General features: G+C 43.5%; 1 protein-coding gene across 1 annotated transcript in view; it reads left to right on the top strand.

Moving 5' to 3' along the window:
- Positions 1-26120, top strand: part of PRDM11 (PR/SET domain 11) — a 53019-nt gene that overhangs the window by 13342 nt on the left and 13557 nt on the right. Inside the window, 5 exon segments of the mRNA XM_079996091.1 lie at positions 2073-2170; positions 3258-3361; positions 6091-6353; positions 7118-7185; positions 22401-22588. Coding sequence (XP_079852217.1) covers positions 2076-2170; positions 3258-3361; positions 6091-6353; positions 7118-7185; positions 22401-22588 — 718 coding nt within the window. The 5' untranslated portion in view covers positions 2073-2075.

Raw genomic sequence — 26120 nt, 5'->3', positions numbered from 1 at the left:
TTTGCACACAAAACTGGGTTCTTACTATTGACCTGTGGACCTTCTTCAAGGCCACCCAGTAAGCTACATGTCTTAGTGAGATTTTGAACTTGGGTTTCCCAAGTGCCTGTGACATGAAGGAGTTGCTGAGAGTTTTGTTAAACAGTACCTTTTTCTGCTTTTTTGTAAAAACAGAGGAATGATAGGTATAATTTTCAGAGCTGCTTTGTCTTCATATGTGTGCACTTCAGTTAAATTCTTGCCGTATGGAAAGGAACAAGCAAGAAGAAAAATAGCACTCAAGAATTCAGCATGGGAATCTGACTTACTTAATTTTATTTTTGGCCAATTTGATAATAGAAGGAATTTAGACTGGGGAATGTGGGTCAAAATGACCCTGTGCTGGTGCAAGCTGTCCAAAGGAAGCTGTCCAAAAGAAGCTCCAACCATGTAGATTTACCAGCTCTAAAAAAACATCAGTTATACTATGAGATCTTTATCTACTAATGACTTAACCAAAAAAGCACAATGGAGGGAAGGGAGGCAAATATTTTACCTTTGGTGTTTTATAGAAAAGAGCTATTGGCTTCCTTCATTTTAAAAATAGGAGATGTTTCTATACTGCAATGGTGTTAGAAATCCAGTATTATTAAGCATGTGAGGCGCTTTTGCACTGTGGCTTCTTTGAGAAGGCAGCTCAGTAGTGTTAGAACCTGAAGGCTGCAGTTGCAGGGGACAAATCCACATTGCTGCACCATTTCATGCTGGTGTTTGCATTCATAGAAACAGGATGGAGCTACAACCGTAACTTTCAATGACTGTGGCCTTCCAGTATTACCTAGCGGCACGGGAAAGGGCCATACTCCTGTGTCACCCATGCTGCTCAAGGTAATCTCAAAAGTACCTGAACAAAAGATGAAACTGATGCCAATGTGTTATTGCATTGTGCTTACTCCATTCCCATCCTGATGTCATTGTATTGAGGGTAAAACTTCAAATTGGAAGTAGAATGATATGTAAGAACAAGCTGAATTGGCAGATATTTTATATCTTTTAAGGGCAGACCAACAAGGCAGAGTTCATAGCTGTTTTCAGCATGGCGCATTTAATGTGCATATTGTAGTAAGTCCCTGTCTCTCTGCAAAGTTGCCTTTTCAGAAGTGAAGCAAGCATATGTGTTCAACTCTTCAAGTGATGCTTGCATGTGTTTGTATTTTCAAAATAAAACATCGTGAGTTACCAAAAGTTGTGTTTCTTTGTACCTCCCTGCTGAGTCGCTGATATATAAGAGCACATGAGGGACAGGGTTTTTTAATACATTTATTTGCTGTTTTCAAAGGATTTTTTATCTTGTCTCAGCATAAAGCCATGCAGGCAACTACAATATTTAAAAATAGATGACAGTTGAAAAACCTCAGTTGAAACTCACAAGATTACAGCAGAATTAAAATGTCCATTAAAGCCAAGGCAGAGGTCAGATCACCCATTATGAGCAAGATAATAATGATGATAATGATAATAGTTATATTATTTATACCCTGCCCACCTGGCTGGATTGCCCCAACCACCATAAAACATCAAACATTAAAAACCTCCAGAGACAGGGCTAAAAGTTGTATAGTTAGTTATCTCCTTAACATCTGATGGGAGGGTGTTTCTGCCTTTGCCATGTGGCTAAAAACTGAGATTAGGTGCAAGTTGAGTTGGGGGAAATATTTCACCGTCAGGGCGATGCCACTGACAAATCCCAGATGACAATCATTCCACTTGAAGTAGACCCATTGAAATCAATGGTCTTAGGTCTGCTGCAAGTAGGATTAACATTGGATATCACACTATCTCTGGTCAACACTGCCTCCCCTCTGAAGTTGATGACACCTGGAATAGAGTCTCGGAGGAAGATCTTAGAAAAGGTTCATATGAACCTTTCATATGTCCTCAGGCCATGGAACAGGAGCGCCTGGGAAACTGTTTGGGAACTCGGTTGAAATATCCAGTGTCACCCTGAGAAGGGCAACCCTGAAAGGGGACCTGGAAATCTGGAAAGTGAACAGAACTATTTACCCTTCTGTTCATCTTTGAATTTCTTACAGAACATGAGTGAAAAACTGAACGATTGTTTGGGGGAAATGGTAACTATCAAGACGGAACCCTGCTCTCCATGCCAGGAAGATGAATATGGGCAACTCTGGTAAGGAGATTTCAAGCCAACTCTGTGGAAACCCCTTTCCATATTGATATGCTTGCTAAGGAGCACCTGTGCATCTTCCATGGGCTGTGTGCCTGCTAAAAACATTTTATTTAGAATGTTGATGCATGTTTTAATCTGTTTTTTGTTCTTTGACTTTTTTAAATTGTTATTTATTTATTTATTGTTGATTTTTTTTTTTTAAAAAAACACATATAGACCCCTTTGAGGTGGTTTGGGGTTGTTGTTGTTGTTTTACTATCAAGAGGTGCATAGATTTTATAAAATAAATAATTAATGGGCCATTACCCCAAAACACAAAAGTCCCTTGTACCTGTGCATCATGGTTTTGCCCCAGGAGAAATGTCAAACTTCCTAGGAACACGGTTTTAAAAACACTACGCCTACATAATTCATGTTTCACCTATAAGTAAGAGCGTTTTAATATGTTTGCATTGTGATTAGAGCTGACAACACAGCTAAATTCCTGCCTTGCAGGGGGTTGGACTAGATGACCCGTGTGGTCCATTTCCAACTCTACAGTTCTATGCTTCAGGACTGTGCAACCAGTGGATCCCAGGGCAACACAGCGTTCTGGATCACCATTTGAGCAGTCACATCCTTATCGCTCTGCTTAAGACTGTAGGAGCATGGTGTAGTGCTGTAGTTCACAATAAGCACGTGCTTACAAATTGAAACTTCTCTTTTTAATATCATCATGATGTTTTAATGCTTGTAGCTTATCACCCTCAATGTTTTTTCTTTGCCATAAAAGCCAGCATTTACTCATTGTGTTTACTCCCCCACCCCGCCCCCCAAAAACTGCTTGCTGTAGTGATTGTTACTAATACATGATTTGGTGGTGTGCTCAATAGAAGCCTGAGAAAGCCAGTATATTTCAGAAGAACTACATCTGTTGAGTAAAGTAATACAGAAAACAATAGAGAGGCATTAACTATGGAGAGTCCGAAAGCTGATGTTTATTTTTTGTCTGGATGTTGCTAAGAAATACACTTGCTCTCTTAAACATTTTTTCTCAACCCCTTCCCAAATGTATCTCACACTTGTGTTCTCTTTCTTTCTCATCAAGTTCTGGAAAGGTTGACTCCCAGTCCGTGAACGTAGAGCATAAAAAACTGAAAGGAAAGCAAGATTTGATCATGTCCAAGAGTTTTCAGCAAGTAGATTTCTGGTGTAAGTATCTCACTGGTGAACAAAATGAATTGTTGTATCATTTCCCCCCTTAAGCCTTCAGAAGGGGGAGAAAGTTGTCTGTTGCAACCCCACCTGCTGAGTCGGAAGAGCTAAGAGAGCCCTTCTTTTTCAGTGCTCCTTGTGTACTGGAGACAGTTTTCAGCATATGCAGGCATGTGCCGTGATTCAGACTGGTCCTTGGCATCAGCTGACATGTAAATAAGGCTAGCGGTCAGAGGTTCCAGAATGGAGATTGAGCAGAACCATTGATAGGCAGACACACCGGCATAGATTCAGATACCAGAGAAAAGAATCCCGCCTCCTTTGTGCCCTAGTTTGTCTGGCATAATCCTCAGATCTTATTTATTTATTTCAAATTAAATTTCTATCCCACCTTTCCTCCCAAAGAGGTATAGGATGGCAAACAACCGGGCAGCAGAACAATACCGTTTTGTTTCATATAGAAGATTTGTGTTGCACAGCAGAGAAATGCCTCCTGTCCTCTGCTCCATGTAACACTAGCCAACATGAATAGAAATATGCTCTTAATCTTTCTAGGGAACAGCAGAGCCCAACCGTGAAGGAGCTAAATATACTTTATCAGGAAGGACATAACTCAATAATGTAGCTAGCTTTTATTTTAATTTGCAGAAGAGCTCTATTCTTGGTCCTGTTCCCAACATCACAGTTTCTCGGGGGATGTCATGGTGGATCCTTGGCAGGGATGCTGCGAAACTTCGGTTACTTGTTATTTTTGCTTTTGCTTTCAATGTGTACATTTCCAGTGCCTGAAATCTGTAGTCCATTCTGGCTGAATAATGAAAAGCAAGAGGGTTCATTCACCCTGCCAGAGAAGTATTTACTAGTCTTAATTTCACAGACTCATATATTTGGAGGGGATCTTATTGTGGTCCAGCTCCCTGCTTGACGCAGGAAATCCAGAGCAAATGGCTGCAAATGCAGCAAGGGAGAGCTCACCCCTCTCCCAGGCAATTGGTCCCATTGTTAAACTGCTCTTACTATTAAGAAATCACCATCCCCTTCACTTAACCCATTTCTCTGAAATTATACCTCTCCCTCCCCGCTTATCATTTGTACTCTGACTTTTATGCTTAGAGGAAGTGAGGTGACATTGGCTTGGTTGATGGTCAGTTTGGCTGACTATGGGACGCGGGTGGCGCTGTGGGTTAAACCACAGAGCCTAGGACTTGCCGATCAGAAGGTCGGCGGTTCAAATCCCCGCGACGGGGTGAGCTCCTGTTGCTCAGTCCCTGCTCCTGCCAACCTAGCAGTTCAAAAGCACGTCAAAGTGCAAGTAGATAAATAGGTACCGCCCTGTCGGGAAGGTAAACGGTGTTTCCGTGCACTGCTCTGGTTCGCCAGAAGCGGCTTAGTCATGCTGGCCACATGACCTGGAAGCTATACGCTGGCCCCCTCGGCCATTAAAGCGAGATGAGTGCCGCAACCCCAGAGTCGGCCACGACTGGACCTAATGGTCAGGGGTACCTTTACCTTTACCTTGGCTGACTATATTTTGCCCACCTACATCTGGGAGGAGAAGCATAACGAATCCTCTCAAAGGGAAATAAATCCCCCCTCTAACAGACGGTGTCCATTTCACCCTAGATTCCGTCTCTCTAATTGTGGCAACCATTAAAAAATTACCCCCGGGGAAATTCTAACGGTATTGAAAGCCAGAGACTTGGGGCCAAGGGTTACCATACCCTCTGCCATCTCCCCTGCTCACCGGCATGGATTTCTGAGCAGTTGCAGGATTGTGTTAAGTCGGCTGTGGGCCTCTACACTACGATGAACTGCAATGCAGGAAGTTTTAAAGGAAATGTTACCTAGGAAGTGGTTATGTGTATCTGCTCCTGGAAAGGAAAGGCTATGGGGAATGCATTACCTCGTCCAGCAAGCAGCAAGTGCCACGTTTTACAAAGTCTTCTGGCGTCAGGGGCCCCTGCAGGCAGCCACAGATGAAGGTGTGCTCCCCTCTCTCTGCCCCAACTCTTGGTAAGGAGAGCTGATGCAGCTCAGCCTCACAGCGGTGTCTCTCTGGTGTTGGCTACAGCTGAAGGCCCAAGCAGATGAATTTGGTCTGGATTACAGACGTCAATTTATGGGCAAAAATGATAAATGCTGCTTTGCAACACTGGGTGGATTAGAAGATGATTCTGCATGATTCTGTGAATTATGCCTTCTAGGAAAGCCTTTTCAGTGGTACCTTGGTTTTCGAACAGAATGCGTTCCGGGAGTCCATTTGACCGTTTGAAAACCAAAGCGCAGCTTCCGATTGGCCACAGAAGCCGCACTGGACATTTGGCTTCTGAAAATCGTTCGAAAACTGGAACACTCACTTCCAGGTTTCGATCGTTCGGGAGCCGATTTGTTTGGGAGCCAAGGTGTTCGGCTTCCAAGTTATGGCTGTACTTTTCTATGTTAACATCAGGGCTGAGCTAAAATTACTTTGCCAGCTGTCAAGGACAGGGACAGTCAGGGACTGCGCACTCGGCTCTTCCCAAGGCTCTGGACAGCATAGGTTCTTCAAGGCTGGGAACTGCTTTCACAAAGCAGTCTGCGAAACTTCCCAAAGCTTAGAATTTTGATGAGAAGTTCTACCTTGCCAACAAGTTTGATGTGACCATCAGAACCTACGAAAAATAGTTGCATCTCTTTGACAGTATTCCATGGCCCAGAGTAAAATCTTCTTTCCTCTTGCCCTACAGTCTGTGAGTCCTGCCAGGAGTATTTTGTGGATGAATGTCCAAACCATGGCCCTCCCGTCTTCGTCTCAGATGCTCCAGTCCCCATTGGCATCCCTGACCGAGCTGCTATGACTGTTCCACCTGGCATGGAAGTGGTGAAAGAGCCCAGTGGAGAGCGGGATGTGCGCTGTGTGAACGAAGTTATCCCAAAAGGTCGTATTTTTGGACCGTATGAAGGGAAGCTCTCCAGTCAGGACAAATCTGCAGGATTCTTCTCTTGGCTGGTAAGTATCTCAGTGGTGTGGCTGTGGAGGAACTATTGAGTTCAGTTCTTCAAAACTTGAGTTAAGAAAATATGCTCCCATGGCTCAGTCACAAAAGGAGCACTTCCTGCTTGCAGCCATGCTTAAAGTGCAGACTAGAATGGAATACAGCTTTACCTTGCTTTTCACAACTTACTGTATTTTTCGCTCCATAAGGTGCACCTGACCATAGGGCACACCTAGTTTTCAGAGCAGGAAATCAAGGGGGAAAATATTATTCCGCCCCCCCAGCTCAGGGAGCAGCCTGTCCGCTGCTCTTTGGGGCTGGGGGGGGACGGACCCGGTTCCCACCCCCCCAAGCCCCAAAGAGCAGCTCAGGGAGATCTTCCCGAATGTTGCAAACCCAGAAGTAATTGTTCTGGTTTGCAAACTATTTTTGGAAGCCGAATGTCCAACAGGGCTTCTCACTGGCTACAGGAGCTTCCTGCAGCCAATCAGAAGCCACGATTTGGTTTTCAAACGTTTTGGACTTCCGGAACAGATTCCATTCGACTTCCAAGGTACGACTGTACTAAAAGTCTAGAGCAAGATTTTTACTGTTGAAGCATGAGTCCCTTGGAAGCAAACAGTTCTTCTGTAGACTGTCTCCCAGTTCTCTCCCAAGCTAAATGGTAATACTGCCCAAGAGATAACTTAGAATTGAGATGCTTAGAATTGAAAGTAAATTGCTACGTATCTTTCTTCTGGTTGTGTATCCTCCTCCCTCACCTTTCCTCTCTCTCCAGATTGTTGATAAGAACAACCGCTACAAATCCATAGATGGGACCGATGAGACTACATCAAACTGGATGAGGTGAGTCTAGTTCTTCTCTATTTCACCTCCTACTTCCTCCCATGGGATTTAAGCCCTAGGGGAGGAAGGCTGCATGTTACTTACATTCTTTGTGGTTAGTGCTTTGGAAATGACTGCTGCCTGCCTGAAGCTTTTGCTTTCTGATTTTATCACTCCGCATTCTGGCAAGAGACACACATTTCCGTTTTCTGATCTGCTTCGGCATTTGAGTCATCAGGCTACATTTGCAGCAAACAGAAGAACTTGGATCAACATTGACTCCTCCCAAAGTGGCTCATTGCTTCTTTATTATTCGCTTTTCTGTGTTTTTAACAAAAATTGTTGGTTTCCGGGGGTTGTTGGCAAATCAAGAAAAAGGAAATTCTCCCTAAGCCATCTTGTTTGGACTTGCTTATTTATTGAAATTTGTTGTCTTCTTCGTTGGTTATAAAGGCACGATTGGAGAAATAGAATTCATTAGTGTGTTTGGTACATCTGCAAAGCTAGGAACACCCACAATACAGTGGTACCTCGGGTTAAGTACTTAATTCGTTCCGGAGGTCCGTACTTAGCCTGAAACTTTTCTTAACCTGAAGCACCACTTTAGCTAATGGGGCCTCCCACTGCTGCCATGCCGCCAGAGCACGATTTCTGTTCTCATCCTGAACCAAAGTTCTTAACCTGAAGCACTATTTCTGGGTTAGCGGAGTCTGTAACCTGAAGCGTATGTAACCTGAAGCGTATGTAACCCGAGGTACCACTGTATTTTTTTTCTTATTGCCTGTCACTGACAGTTGTGATCTGTTTGTTCCTGTTGCATTTTAAATTCCTTTTCCACTCTGCTCATGGAGCACAGAACAGGTTAACCTATTTTAAGGTGTTCCTGCTTTCTCATTCCCTAAAGGACAGCTTTTGAGAGAGACAGGTGTGTGTGTGTGTGTGTGTTTATGTTTGTCTGTGCTACTTACAAACTTGGCTCTATAGCAACAGAACTTAAAACACTTTGAAGACACTAATAATGGTGTTGAATTTTCCTTTCTTTTTAAATACAGGCATATATTGTGTTTTCCCCTTCTATACTTTGGTTAGTTTGCGACTTAATTGTGTTATAGGTGAATCTAAATGAGGCCAAAGAATTATTAACCTAGCTGCGCAAAGCAATCCAGCTGGGAATTTAACAGGTTGATTATATACTTGCGGAAAAGAAAAGGGCAAGCCATTTAGATGTTATATGAGCATTACAAACAGTAGCCATAACACAGTGCTGCAGTGTGGAGTGCTTTTGTCCTACCCAGCCTTACCTTTTTCTGGGTAACTCCATTCCATTTCCCCCTACTTTTCTACACCCCTCCCGCCAAAATAGACACTCTTGTCCTCATTGTGGCCTCATTGTGTCCATCATATTCTGTCCTCATTGTGCCTCTTGGGCAGCCTCTTGGGCAGCTGGTTGGCCACTGGACTAGATGGGTCTTTGTTGATCTTATGCTCTCATTTATCCCCACACCCAGTCTCCCAACATCAAGTGCCATGTGATTAATATTGGGTGCTTATAGTGCATCACTGTGACATCCGGGGATCACAGAACTGCAGAGCTGGAAGGGACATCTAGTCCAACTCCCTGCAATGCAGGAAATTGCAACAAATAAAATTATTATTAATAGTAGTAACAGACGTATAATGCCCTGTAGATCTCAGGGTGGTTCATAACATAAAATTACAATATAAAAGAACTTGGACAGGTGAGCAGCCCTACCCACATGTCAAATATGACCTGCAAGGGGTAGGGGTAATAAGGGTTTGGCTCGTTGACCACATCAGGTTCCCCACCCCTGCTATAGGTGGTGAATTGCTTGCAGAATTCATAATCTATAGCAGCAGCTCTCTAGTCAGCAGCTCTTCCAGCCCTACCTGGAGATTGAACCGTGGTCCTTGTTCTACCATTGAGCTATTACTCTACCCCATTCCAAAGATTATTTTTGTACATGGTGGTTTTATGTGCTGCTGTTGTAAAACTTGTTCCCTGTTCTCCTTGAAAGCTTTTTTAAATTATTATTATTTTTTCAGAAAAAAAGGCCTACCCAACAACCATTTACGCTAATGGTTCCTGGCCATGAATACTGCCAGCTAATTAGGTGTTGCTTCCTGTTTTGATTGTCCTGTAATTTGCTCCTGGTGGATCTCTTGCTCTTAAACTTAAAAAGAAAAGAACAGATGGTTGGATGGATGGAACTCTAAATAGGGCAGTTAAGCCGATAAGAAGCTGTCTTGTACATTTTCTAAGGGAATTCCTTTATCCTAGTGTTCTGCTCATTCAATTTGCAGATGACACAGAAAGGAAAACTGTAAAACACTCAAGGATAGTAGAGTGTATTGACGAAGCAGAGAAGTGAAGAGCATTTATTAGAGTTGATTTTTCAGCTGAAAAAGATGTCATAATGCTAATACCCTTCGGCAGCTCCAGGTGGCAGGCCTAGGTGTTGGACGGTCGAGGTGACCATGTCCTCTAGAAGACAGGAGAAGTCAGGGCGCCACCTGCACCTTGCTTCAAAAATCAGCCTGGTATTTTAAAATCCATATGTGCAAACTCATTTAAGTGTCATACGCATCAGTGTTGTCTGAGCTTCGCTACAGAGTGTGAAGGCACTTTGACCCACCTTCTTAGCTTGCTGCCCCGTCACTTTCGTGCTCTCAGATGTTCTCCTGTTGTAGCTGGCTGTACTTTCTTCTCTTTCCTTTTGGGGATGCTTCTACCACCAAAGATATGGAAGGAGAGATTGGACATACAGAAAGTGGAATCTCCACTGAGACGGGAGAGAGGGCGCTCATATTCTCCGCAGCTGAGCAGCTCTGATTGAGGGTGGAGAAGTGCAGTGTGCTTCTTTTGCACTAGCAAAGGTGAACAAGAAGGCCACCCACTGTCTTTCAGCATCAGACCAGGTTGCAGTATTTTAGTGATCACCGCACGGAGCTCCACCATTTGAGATGGTTCTCTTCCTAAGAATTGCTCAGATACGAGACAGTGGTGGCTAATCGTGTATCTTTCTGTTCTTTATTTTTGCTGTTATATTTTAGCTTGGTAATTTGTATTTAAACGATTGGATTGTTGCTGCTTTTATGTTTGTAAGCTGCTTTAAGCAACTCGTTTTGCAGGAAGTGGGGAGAAGGGTATACGGAATTTTAAAAATAAATAGAACAGTTATTTTATGGCTTGCACTGTGCAAGGGTGATCCAGAGTGCTGAAACCATAAAATAAGTGGAAAAGATAGCTCTGACATAACATACAGGGCCCTTTTAAAAACAGAAGCTAAGAGGGCCGGGTGCCCCCTGCCCTTCCCATGATTTCTGTTGCAGTTCAGATATATTTTAAAGAAATACATAGTTTAAGAAAAAATTTAATAACCAGACTGAGGCTGCAGTCCTAAGCACTAGGGAGCAATCCCCATTGAACTCTGCACAATGTGCTTCTGAATAACGAGGTTTAGGAGTGCAGTGTGATTTCAGTTTCCTTTAAAACAAATGGTTATAGCTGAGATTTAGATTCAACAACATGCATAAAAGTTGTTCTTTAGACCAAATAGAGCATAGCAAGTTACCCAAGGCCACTAGAGCCAAAACATACGGATTGTATGAATAATTCATGTGTGTTTATCCTATTCTTTCCGCTTTTGTATGCGATGATCACCTTACACTCCAAAACATGGAGGAGGTTTTGCTTGTTTGTTTTGCTGAGTATTTGCCATGTATGCATGGATGGGAGGTCTCAATGGAGTCTCCATGGAGGGAATAAAGGTACATATGTAGCGTGCAAGGTAATAGGATATAGCAGAAATATCATGGGTACCTGCTAAATTTGTAGTGTGAGATGGTCCTGAGATAGCTGGTGGAAGTTCTGGTGTCAGCCTGCAACAAAAATCTTGCAAAACGTTTTAGGGTACGTGTGTGTGTGTGTGTGTGTGTGTGTATAGAGGGAATGCTTTCTTCAGGAGCTCTCACAAAGTTGTCTACTGTTTTCCCAGTCCCTTCTCCCAAGCCAAGTTGTAGGTTTGGTTCTTCTTAGTATCCCACTCTTCATTTGTTTCTGCTTTGTCTCAGTCGCTTTTACTGATTAAAATCCACTGATGATATCTTCAGCAAATACAGAAAGGGGGGAATTAATTGAGAGAAACGTAGTAATACCCATTTTAAAGGTTCTTGAGTCACAATCGGATTGCTGGACTCAATGACCTCTTTTAAAGAAGTAAATCCATGTAATTTGTTCTGTATCAAAGAATATGTGCTATATATATATTTTCTTTTGGAAGAATGATTGAACAGAACCTCCAAATACCTGTTTTAAGTGGAAAGATTACATTAAAAAAAAAAGAACATGGTACTTGTGTATGAATTCTTCCCCCCCCCAAAAAAAGCCCCCACTTTCTGGCACTTTCTCCATTTAGTGGTGGGAAATGGAAAGCTTTTTGCGAAGAGAGGAGAGAAACCTTGGCAAGCTGGGAGTGAATGTGCAATTGGTCGTGTATCTTGCTTGTAATGGTTTGGGTGCTTCACATTGATTTCCTTTTACCCATTTGTGCTTTGTGGGATATTGAACTCAAGGAACATGACAGAACGAAAGAGGAAGCCCAAGTTCTCCAGGGAGGAGCTGGACATTCTGGTCACGGAAGTGACTCGGAACGAAGCCAGGCTGTTTGGAAGGGAGACGATACGTCTATCCCACGCAGACAGGGACAAGATCTGGGAAAGTATAGCCAGGAAAATCACATCGGTGAGCCAGGTCCCCAGGTCTGTGAAAGATATTAAGCACAGGTGGGACGACATGAAGAGAAGGACCAAAGACAAACTGGCATACATGCAGAGGTCCCTCTCCAGTCCCAGCAGCCCGGGGAGGCCCTCGGCCATTGTCCTGACCGCCCACGAGAGAGCCATCGAGTCGACGCTGCATTCGTCACGCCAGATGCACGGCTTCCGGAGAGCGGATCTGGACGTGGTTGACAGCCCATCAACCAGCTGTAAGTATTACCTCCCCCCTGGTCCCCTGCTGAACAGATCAGTTCTGACCAAAGAACTGTATGTATTGCACGAAAGGTCAGCCCTGCCCTGCTAGCGAAATTGTTATCTCTGGTTGGCGTTTCCTGTTGCGCTTTGGTTCTCTCCACCCTATTTCCTCCTTCAGCCTTGGGTTAGGAATAGATTGTAGGGAGCTGCACCTTGAATGAACTAGCATGAGCTGTGCTACTTCGGTCAAGTTAGGAAAAAAGGGATAGGTATTGTCAGTGCCCGTGGTCTGTGGAATGGCAAATGTGAAGATGCTTGGAAGGTTGTGTGCACACATTGACGGAGGGAAAGGGAAGACCAAACGTTTGAACCAAATCTTCATCCTTAATAAATCCAAAATATGGGTCACTAGATGGGTTCACAAGCTCATAAATGTGGATATTTCTACACTGCGCAAAGATAGTAGCATATGGAGTTGGCATATCCATGGGCAATTTGTATGGGCAATGCCATTGATCTTTCCACCCATGTATCATGATCAAGGGATTGCCAACACCAATCTTACAGCGTGCAAATGTGTGTACTTGAGTCATACAGTACTTCATCTCCTATCAAGAATTTCCACATTTGTGATTATGTGATCTAGCCCTGGCACTTGTATATACAAAATGATGCTTGGGTTTTGTCCATTTTAACATCTTACCAGGTATTCGTGATATTCAGGACAGCCTTTACAAATGTAGGGTAAGAACTATTTTTCATTGCTCTTGTGGAAACAAGAGACTGGCAGTATGCTTCTGGCTTGCAGCTTTTGATCTAGTAGACTAAACCTGAAGAAAGTTCCGTAAGTGCATAGGCTGCACTTATCATCAAGGTCTTCTGTAGTTTTCCCTGTTCAACAGGCAGCACTATGGTCTAAGCTTATAAGGCTCAGCTAGCCACACAGCAAATATAATTAAGTAGTGGGAGAGGTCTATGACCCATTGCCTCATGCTTAGTCTTAGACCGGACCACCAGCAGTTCTAAATGCTAGCCACTCCAACAGAAATTCTTGCCATAAAACATCCAGTGAGATATGGCCAATCTCCTATTTGTTGGCTTTATTATTCTGTACTAGTGTTAAACTTCCTCTTCTGGATTATATTTGATAAAAAGGAAAAGCATGCAAAAACTGCACTAAATCACTTTTTACAGTGGTGAAGCTTCTTGTCCCTGATAAGGAAGAGCTTTGGTGTGTGCAGAAACTGGAAATGTGGTGTTACCACTTGAGAGCTGCTTCCTGTGAACCAAGGGAATGGGTAGAGGATATCAGTGTGATGCCTTCTAGATGTTGCTAGACTCCAAATCCCAGCATCCCTTAGGATTGGCCATGTTGGCTTGGGCAATATCTGGAAGGGCACCACACTGACTATCCCTACTACACACCCACAGTGGCTTGTGCCATTGCATGAAGCTGCCTAGTGGTATCTTTCCAGTATTGTCTTCTTCAGCTGCCATTGGCTCTCCAAGATTCTGACAGGGGTCTCCCCTTTCCTTGCCACTGAGATCCTTTATTGGATGGTACCTGGGACCTTTTTGCAAGCTAGAGCCCAGCCACCGAGCTATGGACTGCTTTGGGATTACTAGTCCCTTACAAATTGACAAAGATTACTTAATGGTGGATGACTCCTCACAAGAAATGATTCTCTGCAATTCCTGCTGCTGAATGAAATGACTTTGGAAACTCTTAATATAAAATCAGTATGTGATTAGATTGATAAAGCAACAGTCATGGTGGTGGTTGTGTACACTTGAAAGTCTACCGTTAACTCTCCTCTTATCTCAGGAAGTGCATAATTTCAGTTTTTTTGTTGGCATTTTGTGCCCCAAAGAAAAATCTATAGTTGACCTTCCACCTAGTGACTTCAAAGCAGTCATCTTAGAGGGATGCTAAGCAAAATGCGTTTTGTAAATGGACATTTACATTACACAAGAAATTCTTTTTCAAGGAATCAACCCCATAGTCTATTCCTTAAAAAAACTCTTTCTGCATTTTAGCAAAAGTCCAAGTTGAATGCTTGCTTCTCCTGAATTTATTGAAATAGAGATTGTCAGAAGAAAACATTCATGTAAATAATCCGGTGTTTTCTGTTTCTGTTTCAAGCTGACGAAGATGTGGAGGTGCCCGGCCCCTCGCAGCAACACCACTTTTCATCACTGCAGAGGCACGCAGAAGAAGCTGACCTTCTCTCCATACCATCATACCTTCATTCTTCTTCTCTGTCAGATCACTCGGATGTTATTAACCAAAGGCAGGAAATGAGGCAACCAAACCCATGTTCCCAGTCCTCCTTCAGGCCCCCTCAGCACTATGCCCAAAGCCCACCCATCTCTGGCTTTGACCGCCAGCTCTTTGACACCCACATTGAACAGACGGAGCTCTTCAGGCAGTTCTGTCAAGAGCTGGTAACAATCCACAGAGACATGGCAAATAACATGCTTGAGATCAGCCAGAGGATGTCTGACCTGACTGGGCAGGTCAGCCAGATGTGCCAGACCTTGACCAAAATCAAGGACGAGCTTCAGACTTTGAACAAGGGTCAGGTTCCCAGCACTAGCCAGGTGGCAGCACCAGTGAACCCTTCTGAACCCAAGGCAGGGAATAGCCAAAGCCATCCCAAGCAGACGCCTCTTCCTCGGACGACTAGGTCACGGAAGAGAAAGCACCACTTCTAGCTCCCTTCGTATTAAACAGGAAAGAGTAGCTGATGTTGGATTAGAAAAAAAAAATCATTAGCATGACTATTGGGGAAGATCAGTGAGAGTTCCCTATAAAGATGAATATAAATTATGACAGTTTAGCAGTAGGCTTTGCTCTGTGCACTTGGAAGTGCAGCACCTTGCTTGCCCGCCCTGTATTAGAAGCTGTGAACACCTTAAATACACACAGGTGAAATTTAATGGCTGTCTTGCTCTATGGAGTCAAGGTGCACATAGATTTGTTTCCTTAAACTTTTATGCTCAGGAAACGTTACTTAGGCTTTGCATTTAAATAATTGCACTTAAGGTAAAACAATCTACAAATATATGCTCCCCCCCCTTCTACTTCTGCAAATGCACTATGTGGATCTAAGAGCTGTAAACGGACTACATTCTTTGCCATAGTTAGCAATTGTGGTTTGGGGTTTGAGTACTAAAGCTGGGTAGATACTGACAAAAGGAGGGACGTGGAAAAATAGGAAAAAACAATGCCTGCTTCTGAAGCGTGCAGAGCACCACCCAGCACACTGGACTTACTCATCAGCTTTTTCTGTCAGGTAGCAAAAGCAGTTATGGCAGGTGTCAGCCACTTCAGGCCTTTAAGAGGCGTTATCTAGCAGAAATTGGTAACATTGCAGTCCATAAAAACAAGTGCATTCTTTTGAAAGTAACTTGCACTGAAATCAGTTTGCTAAACCTGCTAGAAACAAGTTTTGAATAAGGTAAACCACTGGCCAGCCTGCTAATTTTCCTACCTGGTCATGCCAGACTACATCTTCAGTTCTTTAGGATATTAATAAGAGTAGTTCAGTAATCCCTCAGCTTAAATGGGGGTTACGTTCTGGAGATCGCACCTAAAGCCAAAATTGCATATAGGCAAAACACACTGGGTACAATGGTGTGTGGAATTGCCAAAGCTTCTTTTCTTCTGGATGCCCATCCCCCTTTCCACCCATATATATGTCAAAGCTGAACGCACACAAGTTAAAAGTGCGCAAGTTGTGGGCTTACTGTATACCAACCTGTACCTTTTAAAAAATAAAGAGCTCACAAATTTAACCTTTTTTGTTGAGGGATGGCATTTTCAGAAGCAACTAACTGGAGCATGCTCAAGTGCTGGCTTTGATACCAATGTAATTCTCCTGGCATCTTCAGAATTGCTCTTTTGTTTGCAAACGCGATGCCGTCTTTTTAAGCCCCTTGTCTTATCACAGGCTTGCTGGTGCGTGTTCTCCTTATACCAGCTTCCTGCTTAACAGGAGTGCTGTGCATGAATTCAAATGAACATGTAAGGGCTTAAACTGGTGCAGCAGGTGTTACCCACTCCCACCCGTCCCCCAGACTTCCCACATTGAATGGCTTCTGATCTTAGGGAGGTATGCAAGTGTGTCCAGCCAAACGCTCCCAAGTCTTCCTACCATACACAGGAAAGATGCGAAGGAGATGCGCCTGGTACGCACAGGGTGGGTGCGGATGGCATGTGCATGGTTGCTTGCCCAGTTTAAACTCTCATACAATTCTTTTGAATCCAGGAATAGGGCAAACAGGAGATGCAAGCCTATGTGAATCAAGATTACTGTCTACTTAGTTCTAAATGTAGTCTAGCCTGGCCTGTTAGGACTCCACTATGGTTCTGGAACTGGATGTTTGATCATATTCTCACACCTGCTATAGTACATAAGCTAAAATTGCATGTGCACTGTACACTTTTCATACCTGCACCTGCTCTTCTGCACCCTACGGATGTCAAGAGTTGAGACACAATCCTCTTAAAGTCATAGCTGCAATAGTCTACATTCCGCAAGGCCCTTCTGGCAGTGAGAATAAATTTAGGGCACATACCTATCAGGGAAGGGAACCCTAATGAACTCAAGGAGACTTCCTTCTGCGTAAACACAAATAGGATTGTGCTGTCAAGGTTAAAACGTGTTGGGGCAGCCCCAACTCCACTTTCCCTGGGGCTACTTAAGACCAGAGTTCCCTGAGAGGAGAAGGCCAGGCCAGGGTGTTAGTGCCACCAGCTCCTGAAGTAGACCTGAAATTAATTTTCACCATTTGTTTTGTATTAATATTTTAACCCGCAAACCTCCTTGGATGCCTTGATAGAAAGGCTTCATATAAATGCAATATATAAATGATGAAATATAATCAGACTGGTTTTTGAAAGCCTATTTCAGAGGAAACTTCACTTTTCTGCAGTGTTGCCACCTATTTCCAGGGAATTTAAAATCCATATGGCATTAAATGTGGATCACTTTTTTCGTGAATTAACAAAGTTCAGCATTTGTATACTTCTGAGGCAGGCATAGCACCAGTTCGTTGCAAATTAATGTGAAGGAAATAATGGCGCAGGGTCTGGAAGTGCCTGGTCCTCAGAGCTTTCCACCACCGAAGTGGATGGGTTTTGCTCCCCTCCAAAGCAAGTGTAGATTGTAAGCTCCTTGGAGTAGAGACCTCTTTCTTTTGCTCTTCTTAACCCTATAAAGGACCATGTCCATTGATGGCACTCTATAAATTAAATAATAGGAATGTCGTCTGTTACAAAACTCCTGGTGTCTCATATGTGCTTGTCTCCAAGCCATTAGGATGAATAAGGTTGTTTTGCTTTCCTGTTTCAAACTTTTGTGATGTGTTGTTGATTCAGCTATCAGTTCTTGGAGAACTGATCCCAGAGACAAAAAACAAGTTGGCATTCTCAGCCACCGCTGACCTTTTCTGAGAAGCTCAGGTGCTTGTGGCCTCTGGATTTCTGGCACTTGGGAGAAATGTACACGCTGCGTGCTTCCTTTTAGAACAGGATAAGAAGCTGTAAAGCTAAGCTTGAGGAATCTGGGATGTTAATATATAGAGAAACATATCTGGGCAAATGAAGGTATGCCCCATGATTTATTTATTTTCCATGGGGAATTAGCAACAAGGGATGAGTTCTTTGCTCTCTGAAATGCTTTCTTTGTGATCATCCCCACAAGGGGATGTTGTATGTGATTGTGTATACCTGGCATGTTTTAAAGTGCCCCTTGTTTGACTGAAATGCTGTGCTTGCCCTAATATTTCTTATATATGATGGAAATTTATGAGTATTTTTGTTAACAATAAATATATAATACTTAAAACTCAAACTCTTTGTTGGGTAACGTCTTTCCTTCTCTACATGGGTGCTTTCAAGTTGTGTTCTGGAGCCTGTGTTCCATTTCAAGGACATTTCAAGGATAGTTTACAGCTTACATATCTCTGTATGGTGCACAAATAGCACTTTTCTAGCAGGGCACATTTGTCAGATTGGGGTGGGTTTTATGTTTTTTGTTTTGCTATATTTTACGGACAATTTGAGGAGAAAAAGCATTTGCTCATCAAGAAGGAGCAAAAGAAAGGTGAATGGTTTGGAAATGTTCCCAGTGTGAAAGTTTGTTCATGTGCCTAAAGATCTACAGAAAAAGCTACAAATCTGCCCATTTGCATTGTTATACAAAAAGCGACCTCACAAATAGTAATGTTCCAGATTTCATCTGCCTCGTTTATTATTTTATTTATTTCATAAAAATTTATATACTGCTTGAGTTGTAGAAAACCTCAAAGTGGTTTACAAAACTGATGAGATTACTACAACTTCTAGCACCATACAGCTTACCTGAAACAGCAATAAGGATTTCATGAGGATCTTGCAAAGATAGTTTGGAGATCTCAGCTGTCCATTTAGGTATATCCAAGAGCTGAGCATCCATGTATGAAAAATTCTTACAGCTTTTTCAGAGACATCTTCTGAATCTCTAATTAGGTTTTGGGATTGCTTGTCACAGCTTGTCACAGCCTGTATAAAAGCACATATGCATACATAAAATGGTGACTCGTTCTTTCAAACAGATTACTACAACAGTTGCTTTGGGACAGGGAGACCCTTGGCCAGTGCTTTTTAGCTTTCCCAGTGCATCTGGAAAAGAAGTAGATGTTCATTTAACTGAATGGAATTGTTTAATTTAGGACTGATTCTGAGCTTTTCTTCCTTTAAAAAGAAAATAGAGCAATCACCACCAGGAAAGAAAAAACCCCTGGTCAGAGCAACTCCTGTGTCCAAATGTCTGAGGAGTGCATCTGATTTCAGCAAACCCATGAAAACTTAGTGCAACTGGGGAAAGGAGTGAATCTTGAGATTTGCTGCTTAGCTGGAATGGCACCATCTTTCCCATCTCTGTCTTCCTCTTGGCTTAGCAAATCTAGGCAATGAAGCTGGGGTGGGGGAAGCTTAGTTACAAAGTCAGAAGCTGCTCTGTTCTTCTTGACTTACCCTACAGCAGTGATGGGGAATTTGCGGCTCTTCAGGTGACATTGGGCTCCCCATCATCCCCCTCCACCTTGGCTGATGGTCAGAGGTGATGGGGATTTGTAGTCCAAGAAGAGTTGGAGGGCCACAGCTTCCCCATCTCAGCCCTGCGGTGTCCAGATCCCTTGGCTTTGTGCATGTGTCTTCTCCCCAGTCACTCAAAAATATAGATGGAAGCAGCCCCCTCTGTATATTGGATTGTGAAAGAAGTTGCCTGCACACTCATAGCATGTGTGTAATACATTGAGTTGTCAGTCGGTCAGCAGAAAACTACAACTGAGGCAGAGAGGGGAAGGGCAGCTCACTCGTATCCGAGGGGTCTGGATCAGTGTTAAATACAGTGGTGCCCCGCAAGACGAATGCCTCGCAAGACGAAAAACCCGCTAGACGAAAGAGTTTTCCGTTTTTCGAGGCACTTCGCAAGACGAATTTCTCTATGGGCTTGCTTCGCAAGTCGAAAACGTCTTGCGAGTCTTGCGATTTTTTTCGCTTTCCCCCCCTTTTTCTAAGCCGCTAATAGCTGCTTTGCCGCTAATAGCGCTAATCCGCTAAGCCGCTAATAGGGTTGCTTCGCAAGACGAAAAACTGCAAGACGAAGAGACTCGCGGAACGGATTCTTTTCATCTTGCGAAGCACCACTGTACGCCAAGTTCTAAACAGCTTTTGTCCTGTCACCTATCTGCTACGCAGTAAATGAAGGTTTGGAGTCTAGTGTTCACCTGTCTCTTTTCTGACGCTATGATTAATTATTTTGCAAAAGTGTAGTGCAGTGCAATATGAGCATGACTGCCAAGTATGGTCATCGGACACATATTAGAAGGATATTAATGGAAGTGGCTGGTGTGGTATGTGATAAATCACCTTGCGGGGGAAGAGCAGAAGCTGTTTCTGCTGTTAAAAGGGAGTATTCCCAGGAGTAGCTCTTATGCTAGCAGAAGTAATGCGGCATGACCTCTGCCCTCTCTCTTATTCAAACATTGCCAGCTCTGCAATATAGATGCAATCCACTAAGCACAGTTTATGCACAATCATCAGTAACTCTCAATTAAATTTGAAACATGGCTCCCATACAATTACTGGAAAAATACTCTTGCTCCAGCAACCTCTCTCTCTCACTCAGTACCAAGCCTAGGTTTTAGTAACGCAAGTTTTTCATATTGTCTCTGCCCCTTACCTGATAACTTGCTTACTTTTATGCATGCAGATTATCGAAATGTGCACACCAAGGATTAGTATGACTAACTAGGTAAAGCTAATGTGTCAAGATGGCTAAGAGATGCAAGGCAGTTCGTTCTTGATTCAGATCATCTTCCTCATGGACTTTTAAGGTTTCTTTATGTAAGCCACTGTCTCTCAGCTGCTTCATCTGTAACATGGCAGCCAGTGGCTAAAGTGGTGGACTTGGATGGAGGAAGCTTGAGTTAAAATCTTCTCTACCATGTAGCTCACTGAGTGAAACTGGGCCTGTCACTATCTTTCAGCCTAAACAACCTCAGTGTAGTTGTGAGCATAAATAGGAAGGAACTGTGTATGCCTTCTTGAGCTCCTTGTAGAATAGACAAGCAATAAATTCATTAAAACAAGGGAAAGCAAGACTGATAAACTTTACAGCGTTAATAAGAACTACCCCTTTGCCCACCTCCAGAAAGAAATTGGCTTTTTTTTTGGGGGGGGGGGTCTGGAGAAATCCTGGAACATCATGCAGGGAAAGGAGAGGATAAATTTTTCCATCAGGCTAAGCAGAGATGCTTGCACTGATGGCATGATCTCCTTGGCACTGCTTTGAAATCCACCCAATAACTTTGGAACACAACTTATACAAGTGCTATATAATAAGAACTTTCTGCATTTGCCAGATAAAGAGTACAGTGGTACCTTGGGTTAAGTACTTAATTCGTTCCGGAAGTCTGTTCTTAACCTGAAACTGTTCTTAACCCAAAGCACCACTTTAGCTAATGGGGCCTCCCACTGCCGCTGCGCCGCCAGAGCATGATTTCTGTTCTCATCCTGAAGCAAAGTTCTTAACCTGAAGCACTATTTCTGGGTTAGCGGAATCTGTAACCTGAAGCGTATGTAACCTGAAGCGTATGTAACCTGAGGTATCACTGTACTGCCTGCATGCTGTTTTGTAATATTTTCACTGACAAATAAAATCCCTGCCATGGATTTTGGTGTTACCCTTGAGCTGTAACTTAGTGGCTTGGTGATGGTAGACAAATGGTTTTCTCATGAGGTTGCCAGAATGACACCCAACTTTGTGAGAGCCAGTTTTTGGTGTTTGCCTATTTTTTTGCACTCATGACAGTGGCGATTGTGTGGTTGCCTGACAGCAGCCTTATCCCTTGTAAGTCTTGACAGTAAGAAATCCGACTACCACCTTTGTCCCTTTCCATTTGGAAATCCTTCGTTTCCAAACAGAAAGAGATGTGAAATTAGATCTGATGTTGTTTTTCTATCTTTTTTACTGTTGCTGTTTCTTACTGTTGTAGTGCTTTGGAATGATTTGTGGGAAGCGATTTGTCAATGATATCAATCAATCACTGAGAAAAACTGACAGGGGGAGGTGATGCTGGTGCAAAGTTTTCAGATGCTGAAATGCTTCTCGCTGAGCAGCTGCCATGTGGAGGGTGCTCAAAATTTCTTCTTTGCAGCAGCTTGTTCTGTATAGGCCCTTTACAAGAATTGGCGGCTGGCTACCAGAGTGGGAGTGAAGCTTGAGGAACAGAGAAGCAGTGAGGTCCAAGGGCCCAGCATCTAAGGCCATTGTAAACACTTTACAAGCAGGCATGTGCTTTTCGGATATTGAAGAGGAACCTGTGGCTCCCCAGGTGTTGGGATTCAACTCCCATTATCCCTGACCATTGACCATGTTGGCCAAGGCTGCAGGGAGTTGCAGTGCAGCCACGTCAGGTGGGCTTCAGGTTCCTCGCCCCTGTTTTAAATGTGCTGACAACATTGGTGTTACTAGACAGAGGCAACAGCTATATACCAGATTCAAGAAGCTGTTTGATATTCCTTCGGTGTGCATGTTATTTCCTTGGAGCTTGTTGCATATCATTATTCATGCCATCCAATACTCCTCTGCCTGTGTCTCCCTTTTGAAGGTCACTCATGCTGCACTGTGGCTTCTGTATGTTTCCTTTCTGTCTAAGCCTCCTTGTAAGTCAAAAACTGTCCTTGTTCTCAGGTATGTGGCCATATCCCGGGAGGAGAGAGAACAGAACCTCATGGCGTTCCAGCACAGCGAGAGGATTTACTTCCGGACCTGTCGAGACATCCGGCCAGGGGAGAGGCTAAGGGTCTGGTACAGCGAGGATTATATGAAGCGACTGCACAGCATGTCTCAGGAGACCATCAACAGAAACCTCACAAGAGGTGGGTGCCTTTCCCTTCCCTTTTCTGCCTCTGAGTTTGCTCTAGCAGTCTTCTCTGATAAAGATGGCTTCTGAAGCAGCTACAAACATCTCTTTTTGGGTGACGGGGTTAAAACCAGCAAACAAAACATTCCATATCACAAAATGACTGAAAGGAGCAGAATGCTTGGTTGAAATGAAATCCATCAAATAGCACTGTTGGGGCGCTCTCTCTCTCTCTCTCTCTCTCTCTTTCTCTCTCTCTCTCACTCTCTCTGTGTGCCAGCTGATTTTATGCCTGCCTGTGAGTCAGAAGCATTAGGTCGAAAGAAATGCCCTTTGCTGGACTGGATTTTCTGGCTTGTGGTTCATTTTGTAGGGTCCTCTTCCTGTTGCAAAATAAATACCTAGAGGGACTTCACAATATTACACTGGTGACAAAGAGGCATTTATACACATCAGAGATATATCTTTTTATATAATAAAAATGTAAGGATGTCATCATGGGAGCCCTCGTTGGAGGATTTGTTGAGCCACATCACAATCCTGGAAGTCAGGGTGGGGTGGGGGAGCAAAAGTCAAGGCAGGTTGCACAGCAATGGCCATGGATTGAAAGTGAGGAGAGAGAGACACTGAGAGGGGAAGAGAGAGAGACACTGAGAGGGAAGAGTGGTGATTTAAAACAATGGCAGAAGTTTGACTAAATCAGGGATGGAGAGAGAGCAATGGCAGCAGGGGGTTGGCAAGTGAAGTGGACACAGCCCCAGGTGTAGAGATAGATTGGTGGCAGTGCCCATTAGCTGTTAAGGTGATTTGAGGACAGGATCTTTGCGGCGGGAATTTCTGCCAATAGTAGAGGAATCTCCCCTTTTCTTACATGCGTTCTGTTCATAGGCCATCAGTAAGACTGACAGGTATTTGCTGTATGGGAACTGTGGGTTCTTTCGTAGAGTGAGATCCAGCTTCCATGAGTCAACCTGAAGGTGCTTCTCAACAGTCTCCAGCACTGATGAAAGCGGTTGGGAGAGAAGAATGGGGAGGAGGGACAAAGTTAAGTTGTGGTGGTCGCTTTTTTCCTCCTGCTGCCTCCGCAACGCTTTGTGGGTGTAAAATATTTTGCGTGCATCGGTGCAAAATGTAACAGGTGTCATGGCCCCGCAGTATGAGACGACGTTTGAAAGCATGTGTGAGGGCATCATTCAGCTGAACGGGACTCCACAGAGTAGAAGGGCCCACACACTTCCACCCTGGTCTTGCGCAGCTCCCGTCCTGTCTTCTTTGGTTTCACTAAAAGAACTTCCCAAGTCCTTAGCCATGCCCAGTTCTGGGGGGTAGAAGTAAACACAGCAAAGGTAAAGGAAAGTCCTTTCTGACCATTCCAATAAAGGATCTCAGGTGTGTGTGGTGGTGGGGAATTGCCTGAAATCTCAGAGAGCAAGTCATTACTGAACTAGGCGCAATGGTATTACTCAGAATCAGGTAATTCTGTATATCCTATGGGCCATGTCTGCATGAGAACGTACTCTGCTCTAAATCACAAGTGAAGGGTGCAGATGCTGGATGAAAAGGTACAGTCTGGCACAAGGGTGTCTGTTGCACAGAGCTCTGTCTACAACTCGGGTTGGGCTTTATGTGCAAAGACAAGCTAGAAATACTGTGTGTGTGTGTGTGTGTGTGTGTTTTTAAAAAGTACAGAAATACCTTGTCAGTGTCCGTTTCATCACCACAAACCACAACAGGAAATCCTATGCAGTCACCTCTTGAGTATTCTTTCATTCAAACACCCGTGTTCCGGAAATGGTTGACATTCATTTGGTTAATGACAGCGCAATATATTATGTAATTCTACACATAGAAAGAGTAGCTGGAAGCCAAATTCAGCATTTGGCTTTTAAAAAATTCAACAGTAGAACAACGTGCAGAATTCATGCATCTCGTCTAATGAGCATTTTTCTTAAAAGTTCCTCGGCATTTTGATTTAAGAAAGTGGCTTCATATTTTGATAAGGTCCAACTGGTGGATACCCAAGAGTTCTTAAATTTAGATCTGAACTTGCTGCCTTCCTGACAAAAATAGGCAATTTGTGACTAAAATCTTCCCCTGACTGGAGATTAATCCCAATATGGGGTTTAATTCCTCGTATTGATGCAATGCACATATTGGGATAGTTGGCAATCCTTCACCATGGAAAAGTTCTTGCAGATGTGGTGCATTTTATTGGTTGCCTTTTATCTAGTACATACTCTTCATTGGTTAAAAAGCTGTCCCCGATTAATTGGGCAGCACTAAAAAAAAAGTTAAGTAATTTTGATTCAAGAACTTTAAATAATCTATGGGTGCAGACATTGCTGTATAAAAGGCATTCCCTCTTCTCTATTGCAAATGACCATGATGATGGTTGCTGCAGAAGGTGCTTGCCTAACCTAAAAACAGAGGGGATACTTTTCTTCAGAAGCACTGCTTTATTCATATGCAAATGTATACAGAGTCAATTACTTAATTGACTAAAAACCACCAATGACTAAAATAGCAACCTTTCTATAAGGCGTGCAAATTAAGCGCATTTGCACATATTTAGTCATTTCCTTTAATTTGTTTGTCTTGTGTAGTTAGTCATGGGGTTGGAATCCAGAGTTGTGCAGAGCAAAATTCCACAAACTGGATGCCCCTCTAGGCAGAAGAGGAGGGATGTGAATTTTGCTGATTCTCTCTTCCCCTTGTAGTGTTGCGTGCCTTACCCACCCACCCCCATCTGCTCTGGACAGTTGGGACACCCTCCAAAACATTGTAGGAGGGGGATGCAGGAGAAGAGGAAACAGTGAAAATTACCTCTCTGCCCACCCACCCACTCCGGTCCATTGCACACAGTTGCAGCATGCACTGGATCCAACTTACTTTTGTAAACAAAAAGGAGCTCTTCCATTCACAGAATAGCAGGTCTGGACCCAAACCATAACCCCTAGTACCTCCCTAAGCCTGGCACCAAAGCTTTGCCTGCCAGCACCCACCCACCCTTGGCCCACCTTCTGAGATACCATCAAGTAGTGCCCAAACACATTTTTAATTTAATTTTTCCTCCCATGAGTGTTAGCAACGTGTTTTGTGTTTACATTGAAGATGGGTCCCCCAGGTTGATTGATTCTGTACTTAATACCAAATTACATACTATCGTCAGATTACATGCACTGCTGTCCATATTTAGAATGGAAATAGAAGCCCAGTTGTGATCTACTGTTGTCCAAGAATACAGTGTAATTTGGAAGGGGAAAAAATCTGCCATGTCTAGTCTGGACCTCCATCCAGTTTGTCATACCCTTAAAAACTAATTAGGCTGTGCATGGGCTCAGTCTTGCCTGGCTTCTCCATCTCTATAGCCAGACTCTAAGACTTGCGGCGTCAACAGATAAATGCTGATAATGAGGTGCCCGTGCACCATCACACTATCTGGAATTATACTCACCTTCATAGCAGCTTTAGACTTGCAGTTGTTCAGGACTTTGTTGCCAGCGTTGAAATTCCTATAGCTCTTACAAAAGCACACATGTGTTTCAAAA

Source organism: Podarcis cretensis (genome assembly GCF_951804945.1).
Source record: "Podarcis cretensis genome assembly, chromosome: 1".
Classification (NCBI taxonomy): domain Eukaryota; kingdom Metazoa; phylum Chordata; class Lepidosauria; order Squamata; family Lacertidae; genus Podarcis; species Podarcis cretensis.
The sequence above is the reverse complement of the archived record's forward strand: the minus strand, read 5'-3'. Positions and strand labels throughout refer to the sequence as shown.